Genomic DNA, 15,235 nt, shown 5'->3' on the forward strand with positions numbered 1-15,235 from the left:
TATTCTTTTGCTATGTTTACTTCACTTTATATCCATTCATGTAACTTTCCAGGTTTTTCCCAAATCAGCCCGCTTGTCGTTTCTTATAGCACAATAGTATTCCATTATATTCATATATCCTAACTTGTTGATCCATTCACCACTTGATAGGCATTCCCTCAATTTCCAATTCTTTTCCACCACAAATAGAATTTCTATAAATATTTTTGTACAAGTAGGTCCTTTTTAACTTCTTTATCATTATTATTATTATTATTAATTTATTTTTAGTTTTCAATATTCACTTCCACAAGATTTTGACAAACACAACTCTTTAATTCAGAGATGCAACAATGGCACAGGAGAAAAAAGCATGCATCTTGAAACTGAAAAGAATCTGAATTTGAATTTCTGTGTTAACATTTATTAGCTGTGTGACTTTGGGTATGTCACTTAACTTCTCTGTGCCTTGGTTTCTTCAGCCACAAAATGGAGATACCACTTAAGCATTTCTCTCTTATAAAAGTGTTATACATAAAGTGCTTTGTAAAGCATAAAATATACTAAAATGAAAGCTATAAAACTCTTAGAGTTAAAAGGGATTTAAGACTTCAACTAGTCTAGGTCACTCATCCTATGGAAGCATTAATTCTTATAGTCTCTCTGACAAGCAGTACTTTTTTCTAAAACTACACTGATAACACATTTTCTGCTATATAAATCAGACAAGATATAGTGACGGCTTAGAACTTTGACTTTAAGGATCAAAAGAGCCAGAAATGCTTAGACTAATAATTAGTTATTTTCTACCTGCTTTATATTGAATATTTTTGGTCTGAATGTGTATAATTGTCCTGTTAATAATTCAGGTCAGCTATAATGGTACTTATGCTTCACTGTATTTTAAAGCATTACATGTGTAGAAATTTTTTTCATGCTTTAATATTTTACAGTTTACCAAGTATCATTGAGCAGGACCAGGGATTAATTTCTTGCCTACTTCCCTGCTTCCTCCTTAGAGGGCCCTTCCAAAAATCCACTGGAAAGGGCTTAGCTTGAGTTCAGAATCACCTCCTCAACTCCTCACATTTCACTTCTTCTCAAAAGCATCCTTGTATGCATGTGCATGCATGCACACACACACACACACACACACACACACACACACACACACACACACACACACACACACACACACACTCTCTCACACTCTCTCTCAAGGAAGTTGTCAAGCTGGATTTATAACTACAGTATAAGGATTGGCTCTAAGATATGGATGGGTGTGATACAGAACTAGGCACAACCTTAGCTACGTGTACCCTCCCTTTCCCTTTTGGGAGTGGGCAACAGAATCTTCTGGGGGGGATGCAGCACCAGAACTAGTGGCTACAATAATGTACTTTGTGGGTGATTTACAAGATTTGAGAGATGGTAAATATGTATGCAACTTTCATCTTTTGTTGATTTTAGGATCTAACCGCCATGTGTAAGATGTGTTCCATTATATACAGGAAATAAATATAGAGTTATTTGGGGAGAGGGAGTACTAACACCTAGGGAAGGGAAATCCGAAAAAGGTCTCTTAAAGTAGGTGGCACTTGAGCTGAACCTTAAGGAAGCTAGGAATTCTAAGAGTCAGTGATGAAGGGTGGGGAGAGCATTTCTGTCAAGGGAGTCAGCCTGTGGAGACAGGTGATGGAATGCCATGTACAGAGACCAGTTGGTAGACCAGGTTGACTAGAATGTGTAAGAAGAAATACTATATACTCAGTTTAGAAAAATAGGTTGAAACCAGATAATGAAAGACTTTAAATGTCAATGAGAGGAGTTTATGTTCATTCTAGATGCATTAGGGAGCCACTGAAACTTCTTGAGCAGAGGAATGATAGGATCAAACCTTGCTTTAAGAATATTAGTTTTAACAGTTATGTAGCAGATGGATTGAAGAGAAGAAAAGATGAATGTAGAGAGACAGGAGATTATTGCAGAAGCTCAGTCTGGATCCAGGTGATGAGAGCCTTAACCAGGAGAAGGAGGTGGATTCATGGGAAGTTGAAAAGGTAGAATTAACAAAACTTGACAATTGATGTGGATTGGGGGAGTATGGTGAGTGATATTGAAGAATTGCAGATTCTCTCTAGGTGAATGGTGGTGCCTTCCACCAAATTTGGTAAGTTAGTAAAGAAGAATGGGTTTAGGAGTCAATGGGAAAGGATTAGTCATCAGGATAAATTTGGACATATTGAGTATGAGTTAGCTATAGGATTTACATGTAGAGATATATAGCAGTTAGTTGGATATGCAGAACTGGAGCTCAGGAAATACATGAGGGTTGAGTGTGTGGGAGGGGGATAGATTTAGAGAGAGAGAGAGAGAGAGAGAGAGAGAGAGAGAGAGAGAGAGAGAGAGAGAGATTTTCATCTCTATGCAAATGACTCATAGAACTACACATTTGGCCTTACCTTCTCCCTGCTAAATTTCAGTTCCACATCACCAACTGCCTAGATGTCCCAGAGACATTTCAAACTCAACATATCCAAAACAACTTATTATCTTTCTCTCCTCTCCCCCTTTAAAACCTCCCTATTTCTGTTCTTCCCTACCCATATACACATCTTCTGATTTTGTGTTCAGCATTTTATCCATTATGGTTTAACATGTTAATTTTCAAGTGACAAAGCTGCCCTTTAGGAATGAAAAAAAACATTTACTAAGCACTTACTATGTGCAAAGCTGCATGATAAATGCTAAGGATACAACTAAAAAGTTAGAAAGTCCTGTTCTTAGGGAGTTCATAGTCTGTAGGGGGAGACAACAAATACAGAAGGCTTTGGCTACAAGTCATATGGAAAAATTCCATGTTTATTTGGGTGCAATGGCAAAACAGATGATAATGCCTCTTCTTTTATGTCATTTCACTGATAAAATCACATCTGTTTTTGATATTGAATCATTTGACATTGTCAAGGACTTTGGTGGCAAGAACTTTATTTTTGGGGTCTTTAGTAGCTGTGGCTGTAGCACTTGTAGGATCAGCTGCCAACCTGTATCTCTATAGTAGTTGCTTTCTGGAAGATGGTTGTGGGCACTGTGCTGGAAGCATTGATCTTCCCAAGGCTCTTGGATTTAGGTTCTTGACTTGCCTGGCACATGCTGCCTCCTGTCTTTCCCTCAGGATGTCTTGTTGCTTCAGCTAGGCTGGCAGACCTGTTCTTTAGGTAGTTAGGAATATGGTGCCTAGGTGAGAAATTGGGATTCAGGATGTAGATTTGGAATTTGTTAGTTTGAAGCCATGAGATAGATGAGGTCATTCTGATAGAGTAAGTATAGGGAGATTAGAAGGTAGAGAACAGAGCTTCGTAGGGCCAGGCACTCTCAGGGGCCAAGAGAGGCAATAAGAAAAGCGAAGGGGATAGAGGGAATTGCTTTCTAAATAGGAGAAATGGGAAAGTGTGATGTCATGAAGCCAAGGAAAGGAGAATTTCAAAGAGGAGGCAGTGGCAATCAGTATCATATGCTCTAGAGGGGTTGAGTATAATTGCTTGCCAGCTAGAATAATAATAAATAAAAAGGCGTTTCATCTTGTCTCCTTCCAAATGAGACTCGAAACTTTTGGAACACCTATTCCTGTATCCATTACTATACTAAGTGTTGTGGGAGATACAACAATTGATAACAAAAATAGAAGACTTGTTTCTAGTAACCTATTGTAAGGGAAAAATATTAAAATAAGTAATTTTATACAGCATATGATTTTATTTTATGCAGCATATGTATACACACATATATGTATATTATATAAATTTATACAGCATAAGGTAATGGAAAAGGCATTGAATTCAGAGCAGTTGACCTGGGTGTTAGTCCCAGTTCTGTCACTGATTGGCTATGTGACTGTAGGCAATCTGTCTTTCTAGGTCTCAGTTTCTTCATTTGAAGAAATGAAGCATTAAATTAGATGATCGTGTCAAATCCTTTTCAGCTCTAACTTTCTGTGTATACTTTTTTGTTGTTGTTAAGTCGTTTCAGTTGTGTCCAACTATCTGTGACCCTGTTTTGGATTTTTTTGGCAAAGAGGCTAGAGCAGTTTGCCATTTTCTTCTCCAGCTCATTTTACAGATGAGGAAACTGAGGCAAACAAGGGTTAAGTGATTTGCCCAGGGTCATACAGCTAGCAAATGTCTAAGGCCAGATTTGAAGTCAGAGAGATGAGTCTTCCTGATTCTAAGCCCAGTGCTCCATCCACCACACCACCTAGCTGGCTCATGAATCCTTATAGTGACTGTCATATTTAAGAAATGATCATTGCAGTCTAAGGATAATGAAAGGGAATGTTTCTTTGAAGAGGTGTTTTGGGTTTTGTTTGGTTGGTTTTTCAGCTAAAATTTTAAATACAAGATTTGGTTTGGTTGAGAATAAGGGGAAAGAGATATCAGTTGAAAATAAGAAGTGTGTTGGAAATAAGAATGTAGAGGGGAAGGAGGTGAACCTAGTTTATATAGATTATAGGGATTGGGTTTGAGTAGATAGTATCAATCAGTAAAGAAAGTGATGATTGAGTAGCTGAAGCCAGGAGACAATGATAGAAGACTCCTGAGCTAGGCTGAGAAGTATCCACTTAAATATCAGAGAAACAAAACAAATTGTGTAATTTTTTTCACAGTTTTCTTGCTTTATTAATGAATCTTATTGTTTATAAACACTTGAACTTGAAAGTGAGCTTAGAATACAAGTTTTCAATTAGTGAATTCTAAATAGGCAAATCATATCAGATTCTTAGAGACTTCAGATGTAAAACTTTACCCAGATATTTTGCTATTGATGTTTGCAACAGAAGGGTTATTGTTAATATTTAAAATCCAGCCCATTACAATTTTAGAGAAACTATTTTGCTGTTAATATGTATTTAATTTCTAGTGTTTGACCATTATATTTTAAACATTATATTTTGAGATTGTTTTCCCCCTGATTCTTTTGGGATTGGGGTTGATTTTCTTTTCTGTAACTGAACTTCTTAAATTTTTTTTTCATTTCAGGTCAGCTGTCCTTCTACAATGCAGCCTCAAAGCAATTATTGTATTCTTTTAAAACAAAGTTTACACAGCCAGTGCTCCCTGGTTTCATGGTTAGTATTTATATTGTCATTTGGCAACTTTAAGAAAAATGACTTGTGCTTCATTGTTTAGTGGAGTAGATTCTTTCTGTGATACCTGCTTGTGTCTATACTGAGAGCATCAATTTTTAGTATTATGCTATGTAGAATATAGAATGTGTCCCATAAGTGACATTTATGTGTTTCTTTATCAGATCATGCTGATTTCAGCTTCCAGCTTTGGAGTGCTTCTGAATATTCCTGAAAATCCTGTTACTGTTTAACTTCCTACCTGTTGCCATTATCCACTCTTCTTATTTTCTTCACCTCTTAGGGCCTGTAATTTTAGAATGTTGGGTTCATCATGGGCCTAGAATCCACCACAGTAGCTCCAATTCTGTCAAAAACTGCTCTCTTTGAAATAGCTCATAATCTGCTTCTTTGTTCTTAGGGAACTATTCTGTAGAACTCTTCACCTGTGTAAACCTAGCTAGTCCCAGCTCTCAAGGCACTAACCTAATTGCCATTTCTCACAGTGTAGTTTAAAAAAAAGTTACTATGTTCTTTAAAATTTTTTAAGTCTTAATTGATATCTTTTGTTTTTACGTAACTTTCGTTTCTAAATATATCTTCTTCCTCTCCTCTGTTCATTGAAACATCCCTTGTAACAAAAAGGAAAAGAAAAGGAAAACAATTCAGCAAAAATTTGACACACACACCCCTCCACTGATTGAGTGAGTCTGACAGTATCTGTAAAGGAGGGAAGTTGGTATATTAGGGACAGTTTTTATCATTATAATTACATGTTTTATTTTTACAAATTCCTTACATTTATATTGATGATTGTGTTTATTGTTTTCCTGGTTCTGCTAACTTCATTCTATATGAGCTCACATAAGACTTCCCATGCTTCTCTAAATTCTTCATATTTATTGTTTCTTATAACACAATAATATTCTATTATACTTTGGTACCAGAATTTATTTAGCTATTCTCCATGCTATGGATGTTTATTTTTCTTTGCTAACACGGCCTGCTATGAATATTTTGGTGTATGTGAAACTTCTTTGGAGCATATATCTAGTAGCGTAATCTCTGTTCTAGTTACCTTTAGAGGCTGTCAGAGAACCTACGTAAAAACTATAGTTCTGTTTCTTAGAAGCAAACCCCAGAACAGTAATCCAATGTTCAAGCTGTTGTTAATGGAGACAGCTAAGTAGAGTATCTTGGCATTGTGGCACAGATCAAGTCAAAAGTTCTTGTGTAATAAAGGTGGTAGTTGTTTTTAAACTGGACTGGGTCATGTATTGTTATAGTGCCATCAGTTTTTTCAGTCTTTTCCCTCTAAATATGCTGTAGCCTAATATTCCATAAAATTCTAAATGATGATAACCTCCCTCCCTCATCGCCCTCCCCTCTACATTTTTATTTCCAACACACTTCATCTTATTTTCTACTGATACCACTTTCCCCTTATTCTCAACTAATCCAAATCTTGTATTTATCATGTGTTTTATTAATAAAGGCTGTTTTGGTAAGGGGAATAGGGAGAAGAGTTTTCATGCATAAGATTCCTTTACATGTTAACATCCTCATCTTGACCTTCTTTATATCATAATCATTAAGGTTAGAATCTTCTAAACTTTTCTAAAAATTTAGTTGATATTTGAATTTTTGCTCTGTCATTTTACATTAGCTATGTATTACATAATTTGCAAATATAATCAGGTCTTAGTTTATGAGTTCATCTGTCATTCATTAAAGTATTGATTAACACAAAGCTAGTATCATGTGCCCAGGGCATTCCACCACAGCTATCCCTTCAGATTGATATCAGCCCTTTGCTAACTAATCTCTTGGTCTAGTCATACAATTTATTTTGAATCTACCTCTCCCATTATCTAGCCTACATCTCTCATACAGTGGGTCATGTAGTGCTGTTTGTTTTTGAGTGTTTTCCAAAGTATCACTGAACTACAGTGTTGATGTATTTTTGTGGGTTTTTGTTGTTTTGCATAAATTTGATGTCAGAAAACCCCACTTTTTAAGGTCATTATCATATGCAACTATACAAGATTATAGGATGATGTCTTGATGGTTTCCTTTTTTGTTCAGATTTTATCTAGGATTAGTTATCTATGAATAGATATATATCTATATGTATATTAGTACCTATATTGCCTTTTTATTCTTTTGTCAAATACCTTATAGATAGAATGTGTAAAATTCTATAAAAACATTTTTAAAAGCATGAATATAGATTTGATTGAAATTAAAATTTGTAATACTGTGGGAATAATTTGAAACAATTGCGTTTTGTTTGCCATTAAAAACTTTCTCATTAGCATAGGTGATAAGTCCTGTTACTTCCTGTCAACCGAGGAATTTTCTAGTATCTTAACCATTGGATGAAAATGTCTTGCTGATGTCTTAAAACATAAGTTGGATGACAATTTTTTGGAGATGTTTTAGAGGGGATTTTATTTATTTTTATTTATTTAGTATTTAATTTTTCCCCCAGTTAACATGTAAAAACAGTTTTTAACATTTATTTTTAAAACTCTGAGTTCCAAATTCTCTTCTTTCCTCCGTCCTTCCCTATCCCCTCATCGAGAAGGCAAGCAATTAAATATAGGTTATATATGTGTAGTCATGCAAAACATATCCATATGTTTTGAAAGAAAACATAGACCAAAGAAAAAGCTCAAGAAAAATAAAGTGGAAAAAAGTGGCTTCAGTCTGTATTCAGACACCATCAGTTCTTTCTCTGAGGATGTATAGCATTTTTCATCCTAAGTTCTTCACAATTGTCATGGATTGTTGTATTGCTGAGAATAGCTAAGTCGTCCATAGCTGATCATCTTACAATATTGCTGTTACTTTGTACCCAGTCCATTTCACTTTGCATCAACCCATGTAAGTCTTTCTAGGTTTTTCTGAGAGCATCCTGCTCGTCATTTTTTATAGTACAATAGTATTCCATCATATTTACATACCACAGCTTATTCAGCCGTTCCCCAATTGATGTGCATCCCCTCAATTTCTAATACTTTACCCTCAGAAAAGTGCTGCTACAAATATTTTTTGTACATATAGGTCCTTTTCTTTTTGTTTTTATCTATTTTGGGATACAGACCCAATAGTGGTATTGCTATGTCAAAGGGTCTGCATGGTTTTATAGCCCTTTGGGCATAGTTCCAAATTGCTCTATAGAATGGTTAATCAATTCACAACTCCAACAACAATACATTAATGTCTCATTTTTCCTACATCCCCCCCAATATTTGTCATTTACCTTTTCTGTCCTGTTATTTAATCTAATAGGTATGAGGTTGTACCTCAGAATTGTTTTAGCTTGCATTTCTCCAAACAATAGTGAGTTAGAATATTCTTTCATATGACTATAGATAACTTTAATTACTTCATCTGAAAACTGATTATATCTTTTGCTCATTTATCATTTGGGGAATGGCTCTTATTTTCATAAATTTGATATAGTTCTTTATATGTTAGAGAAATGAGGACTTTATCAGAAAAATGTGCTTCAGAATTTTTTTTCAGTTATTTTTGCTAACTGTTTCCCTCTATCCTATTTTCCCTATCCCGTTTATTCTATTCTTTCCCTCCTTTCACTCTTTCTCTCCTCAAAAGTGTTTTGCTTCTGATTACCGCTTCCCCCAGTCTGCCCTCCCTTCCATCACTCCCCTCTTTTCTCTCATCCCCTTCCCTTTCTGTTTTCCTGTAGGGTAGGATAGATTTCTATACCCCATTATATGTGTATCTTATTTCCCAGTTAGATGTAAAAATAATTTTTAACAAAAACTTTGAGTTCCAACTTCTCTCCCTTCCTCCTTCCCCATCTACCCTCATTGAGAAGGCAATATAGGTTATACATGTGTAGTCATGCAAAACATTTCCATAATAGTCATATTGTGAAAGACTAACGATATTTCCCTCCGTCCTATCCTGCCCCTCATTTATTCTATTTTCTCCTTTGACCCTGTTCCTCCTCAAGTCCCTCCCCTTCTAAGTGTGCCCTCCTCTAGTCTGCCCTCCCTTCTGTCACTGCCCCCATCCCTTTCCCCCCTACTTTCCTGTAGGATAAGATAGATTTCCATATTCGATTGAGTATATATGCTATTCCCTCCTTAAGCCAATTCCGATGAGAGTAAGGTTCACTCATTCCCTTTCACCTCCTCCCTCTCCCAGTCCACTGTAAAAGTTTTTTCTTGCCTTTTTTATGTGAGGTAATTTACCTCATTCTACCTCTCCCTTTCTCCTTCTCCCAGTACATTCCTCTCACCTCTTAATTTTATTTTTTAGATATCATCCCTTCATATTCAACTCACCCTATGCCCTCTCCTCAATATATATTCCCTCCAACTACCCTAATAATGAGAAAGATCTCATGAGTTACAAATATCATCTTTCCATGTAGAAATGTAAACAGTTCAGCTTTAAAAAGTCCCTTATGATTTCTCTTTCCTGTTTACCTTTTCATGCTTCTCTTGAGTCTTGTATTTAAAAGTCAAATTTTCTATTTAGCTCTGGTCTTTTCTCAAGAATGCACTAAATTCTTCTATCTCATTGGATGTAATTTTCTCCCCTTACGGATTATACTCAGTTTTGCTGGGTAGGTGATTCTTGGTTTTAATCCTAGCACTTTTGACCTCTGGAATACATATTCCAAGCCCTCCAATAGAGGGGATTTTAATTCACAAATGGGTTGTTCTAGGTGAGCATCTTTATATCTAGGGTATGTTGGGTTTTTTTTAACCTTCTTTGTGAGCAAGTACCTGTTAAGAGAATGTACAGCATATGTAATTTTAAAATAAACAAAACCTGTTGACTAAAGTGAAGAATGCTAATTTCGCAGTTGTGGATTTTACAAGTTAGAGTCTTAGTAAAATGTCTGTTAAATTGTTCTCAATAAGTATATAATTTATGTTACCAGTACTCAATATGTCTTTAGAGCAGGGGTTCTTAACTTTAAAAAATTTTTATTTCCCCCCCAACAATTACATGTTAACACAATTTTAACACTTTTTTTAAGTTTTGAGTTCCAAATTCTGTCCTTCCCTTCTCCCTTCCTGGAATGGTAGGCAATCTGATATAGGTTCTATATGTACAGCATGTAAAACATTTTCGCATTAGTCATTTTGTACAGGTTCTTAACTTTTTTTGTATGTCATGGACTCCTTTGGCAGTCTGGTGAAGCATTGACTCCCTTCTCATAATATTTTTAAATGTATAAAATAAAATATATAGGATTACTAATGTAAAGAATTATATGGAAGTACAATTATCAAACTATTTCTTTAAGTCCACAGACCCTAGAGTAAGAACCCCTGTTTAGAAAAGTACCCTTGTTTAAATGTTTTTCATCATTAGTTTTAACTTTGTATGTGTATTTTTGTTTTTAAGTTCTTGTAACTTTCATCTATGTTTACTGGCCTGAAATTCAGTCCATTTTAATTATTAATGACTAAGTCCACTTTAATTTTCATTCCTGTATGAATTCAAATTTACAGTGGTACTAGAAAATTAAAAGTAACAAAATCTATGCTTTTCATGTATGTTCTCTTCCCTCAATGTTCCTTTCCTTCAGCATAATTTGTATTTTAGTAGTGTAACTAAAGTATTTTTTAAAAAGATCACAAAAAGTTTCTGATCATTAGTCAAATAGTGTAGAAAAAATTTTTGTAACAGGTTTTTTAAATTGAAGGGAATTTGCTTTGATAACAGAAGCTTCTTAAATAAACAATTCACTTCAAGGAATATTAACTGCTTACTAGAACCAGGGCACTGTTGTAAGACACTGATCTCAGACACTTCTCTGCCTATGGCCATCTCGCATCATTGATACCTTATGCATAATTTGAGTATAGAGAACTCATGATGCAACCTTACTTAGGCCAAAATAAAGGCCAAGGATGATAGTGATAGCTTGTGGCTTATGCCTAGGCACAAGTTCTAAGGCTCTCTAAAAGCTTTATACACTGTCCCACTAAATCTTGGCCCACTTCATTTCTCTTCTTCCTATTTTGCTGAGATGATGAAGGCAACTAAGTTTCATTTCACACACCACTATTTCAGGCTAGTACCAATATATTACAGGCTGCCTAGTAACTACTATTTGTGAAAAGGATGAACTAATTTCCTTCATTACTCCAGGACTTCTGCTACAATGGGTTGGTTATTGTAATATTTGGCAGCAAATGATATTAGTGTGTTGATTTTTCAAATGGAATTTTTAAAAAAAATAAGTTTTGACTGAATTTGCAATCTGACTGAGCTGTTCTGTAATCTTTTCTAGGTCTGGTGTGGTAGACTTTCTTTGAGTACTGGATTGCAGGTTCCAAGTGCTGTAAAAACACTACAGAAACATGAAAATGGAATGAGTGGTTCAACTAGTAGCCTGAACAATGTTATGCAGTAATATTACTTCAAGAAATGTATACTTCTATTTTTATTTTGGTGTTTTTTTCTGTGCAGTTTCTAATCACAGATACTTATGAGCAATGGATTAACCATTTGGATTGGCTGCCCTCTGCTGCTTTTAAGGCCTCGATACTGTTAACATTAAGCTTCTGGAATGAAGTATTAGCAGGAACTTACTGTGAAATCCAGTAGAAGCAGTTCTAAAACTAGAGATTGACTTTCTGAACAATAGATGAAAGTGAAAATGACAGTGTTTTTATTTTAGAAGAAAACTGATTTTTTTTTTAGTTTCCTGGATATTTCGTTGGCTCTTCTGTTTGTTTATACATAGGACTCCAAAGTTAGGAATAGCTTTGGTTAGGAAGGTTTATCACTTAGTTGACTAAAATTTTTCAGCTTTCCTTTTTAATTTTGTGATTCTTCAGAAAAGAAAGACTTTTAGTTCTCATACTGAAGCTTTAAAACAACTTTCAGCCCTTATAAGTTTTATATTTGAGACTGTTGGGAATGCCAAAAAGACTCTTCTACAGTAATTTTAACATTTTTTTCTCCTTAATTTGGAAATGAATAGGGTTTTTACTTTTTTCGCCCTAGCTTTATATGTTGAATACATCAGGCTCCTCTTCCTTCCCCTTCTCTCTTCTTTGTGTATCTATCCAAACTGTCAAAATGCTAAGAGAAAATTTACATTATTCTTGTGACTTGACACAGATTGGAAGGTGAGTTTATAAACATTCTGGTTTAAGAGATATCATTTTGCACTAGTTCCTATAATCTAGACACTGTGGCATCAATGGAGTGTTACAGGGATTTTCCTCATCATGCTATGACTTCCTTTTGTAGGTCAGTTTGGACAATAGATAAATTTTTAAGGGCTTTTACGTAGTGTTTTCTGGTATTGTTTCCTACCTAAGTTAAATCTGTAGTAAATTTGCAATTGAATTTTGAGGTGTTTTATTGATTTAAGGTTTTGTAGTAGGGATAAAACAATGTGTTAAACTTTGCAACCCATAAAACAAAATTATTTGTAAAGACCACACTAGTTCAGACTTGTATAAAAGAGGAGGAAAAAATTAATCCAGAAAGTGCTTTAGGAATGCTATGCTTATCATTGTTATTTACTAAAATTATGTTTACCTGTGTTCACAAATAAAGTATAAATGGCCTGAAATAGTTTAGAGAAAGAATCCACACAAATCCGAAACAATTTGTACCTATAATTATTTCAAATAAGACAGCTCAGAGACAATTTTGGTGCAAGTCTTTTTGTTCCATTTACTTATAGTCTAAAGTAGGTACAACTCTAAGAGTACTCAAGAGTTTATGTACACTTAATAACAGCATATTGAACACTCAATAAAACTGTGTCTAGTGAGGGCAGTAAAAATTATAAGGCAAAATGAACTTATGTAAGTCCCTGGAAACTAAACAAAAATGGTGGTAAATGAAACAGTATATGAACTTTTTTTTTAACCCACTTAAAAACCTGACTATATATTTTCCCTGTTTTTGAAATGTTGATTTTAACTTTTTATTTTAATTTCAAATACGTTAGAGTGTTAGAGCTTTCCCCCCAGGAAGTTACCTTCTATTCTTTAAACTCCTCTGTATTGATCACTAGAGAAAGCATCATGATGCTTTAAATAAAGTATTCTTTCAATAAAAGCATAGTACTTACATGCAGGGTGTTCTGTTTTACTCTCTATACAATGAATGTAAATGAAGGATATTATTCTATCTAGTGATGTGTAGTAGTGGTAACATATATCACTGACCTAATAGATAGTTCTAAGGATGTATAATAGTTGAGCATGAGGAAGACAAGAATATTTTAAAATGTGAACATAGATAATCCTAGTTCTCAAAGCACTTTTCTTCTGATTTCCTTCCATTTCTTTTGGCACAATTTGAAAAGAATGTACTATGCTTAACTTAATTTTGAGGGACTACCAGAGAACTTTTGAAACAACAAAGAATCCAGTTTCATTTACCAAAAGCAAACCCTAAAATAAAAATCCATTGGTCAATCTGTTGTTTATGGAAGTGGTTAAGTAGAGTGTCTTGGTAGTTATTACATAGAAAAAGCCAAAAATTCTTTTCTAATTTTTTTTACGAGAATTTCTCATTATGGTGATATCATCTGGGTAATTCAGTGCCTTCTAAATTTTCTCAGTGCCCCACACAGTTTTAACTGATAGTACTCAAGCCAGGGAACATTTTGATGTATTGCTTATAAGGATGTTTTTAAAGAATGGAGATGGGGAGAAGGGTTGGAGTATTTATGGTTCTTCTTGTATGTGTTAATGTACTCATCTTGACACTGTTCATATCAAAATCATTGAGAGGAGAATCTTACAAATTTCCCTGGAAAAAAGTTTACTATTGATAAAAAATTGTGTAATACCCAATTTCTCAGAGGATTTTGTAGTAAGAAAATGAATTTAGCAAATCCGGGATCCTGTTTCCCCCCTCACATGTGTAACACTATTATTACCTCTAGTATTACCATAAAATGTACAGTTAGGCTTTTGCTATGCTTTTTTAAAAATTAAATTTAAAGTCCAGAATGTGTCCGTATAGATCTTTTACAAGTTCCTTTTCAGAGCTCCTTTTTAAACTGTATGCTCATTTTGGTCTTTATTTTGAAAACTGAAACAAGACTGATTTCTATATTGGAAATGTATAGGAGATGAACTGAAACTAATGTATGAGGCATTACTAAATTATGTTATTTTAGGATCTCTTAGCCCCCTGAACTTTTAAATACCAGTTCTGTTTTTAATAAACTAAAGAAAGAAATGAAGGAGTTGCCTTAAGCACTTTAGATAAGAACATTTTTAGATTGAAATTTGACACTCTGACCTATGTTATGTGATTTCTGACTCTATGTGCAAGTATGTTCTTGTGCAGTATTTCATAGTTATTTGTGTTGCTTGCACTTTGTGAGTTAATATAAATTGTTAAAGGATGCTCTAGAAGTTCCAGACTATAGAGAATGAATAAAGGCACTATTGAGGCGTATCTTTCTGGAGTTGGGATTTATTGGAAGTCGTTATACTGTTTGGACAAACAAACTGACTAGTACTATTTGAGTAAAGCTGGGCTTGGTCAGCTTGAATACGCAGTGTAAGCAGCATTGTTTTTCCTAGTGTGGTTATCAAAATTGACAGATGAGTTTCCTTTAATTACCAATTTACAGAATTAAAGCATGCATAGTATCTTGTGATTTTCCATTTCTTGACTAATCCTAGGAGTTTAAAAAAATAAATGAGAAATAATTATTTTTAATGTAACAATTTAGATAAGGTTGATGTTTTATCTCATTGCTTTTTTGCTCACTCTTTTTCTGCAAAATGAGTTATTGGTTAATTTCTCTTTTAAAACAACATGAAAGACCTTAATTTCCATTAATTCTGGAAATGGAAAGAGTAGAATTACGTAAATCATAATACCAGACTAAAAAGAAATCTGATTTTTGAGTTCATATTTTTAGTACATGTTTCTAAAACATGTATAAGTTTCATTACTTTTTAAAAGATTCCTTATGGGAAAGTGCTTTCTATATAGAGTCTTTTGGTTGATTCTTATTTTGCATTGGAAAAACTGCAAAATTATTATAAAGCTGCTCTTCAGTTATATGAAAAGGTCCTCACTTCCAAACTAGTATGAATAATTTGGTTTCATATTTGAACAGGATTGATGTTTAAAAATAATTTCTATCAA

At 34.3% G+C, this 15,235-nt stretch overlaps 1 protein-coding gene across 3 annotated transcripts in view; it reads left to right on the forward strand.

Moving 5' to 3' along the window:
• Positions 1–14,730, forward strand: part of FSD1L (fibronectin type III and SPRY domain containing 1 like) — a 90,465-nt gene extending 75,735 nt beyond the window's left edge. For all 3 annotated transcript variants that reach the window (XM_036738065.1, XM_036738066.1, XM_036738067.1), the window contains 2 exons: positions 5,016–5,104; positions 11,388–14,730. In XM_036738065.1, coding sequence (XP_036593960.1) covers positions 5,016–5,104; positions 11,388–11,510 — 212 coding nt within the window. In that variant the 3' untranslated portion in view covers positions 11,511–14,730. The remainder of the gene's footprint in view (positions 1–5,015; positions 5,105–11,387) is intronic.
• Positions 14,731–15,235: the final 505 nt, after the last annotated feature.

This window comes from Trichosurus vulpecula, chromosome 9, assembly GCF_011100635.1.
Source record: "Trichosurus vulpecula isolate mTriVul1 chromosome 9, mTriVul1.pri, whole genome shotgun sequence".
NCBI classification, from domain to species: domain Eukaryota; kingdom Metazoa; phylum Chordata; class Mammalia; order Diprotodontia; family Phalangeridae; genus Trichosurus; species Trichosurus vulpecula.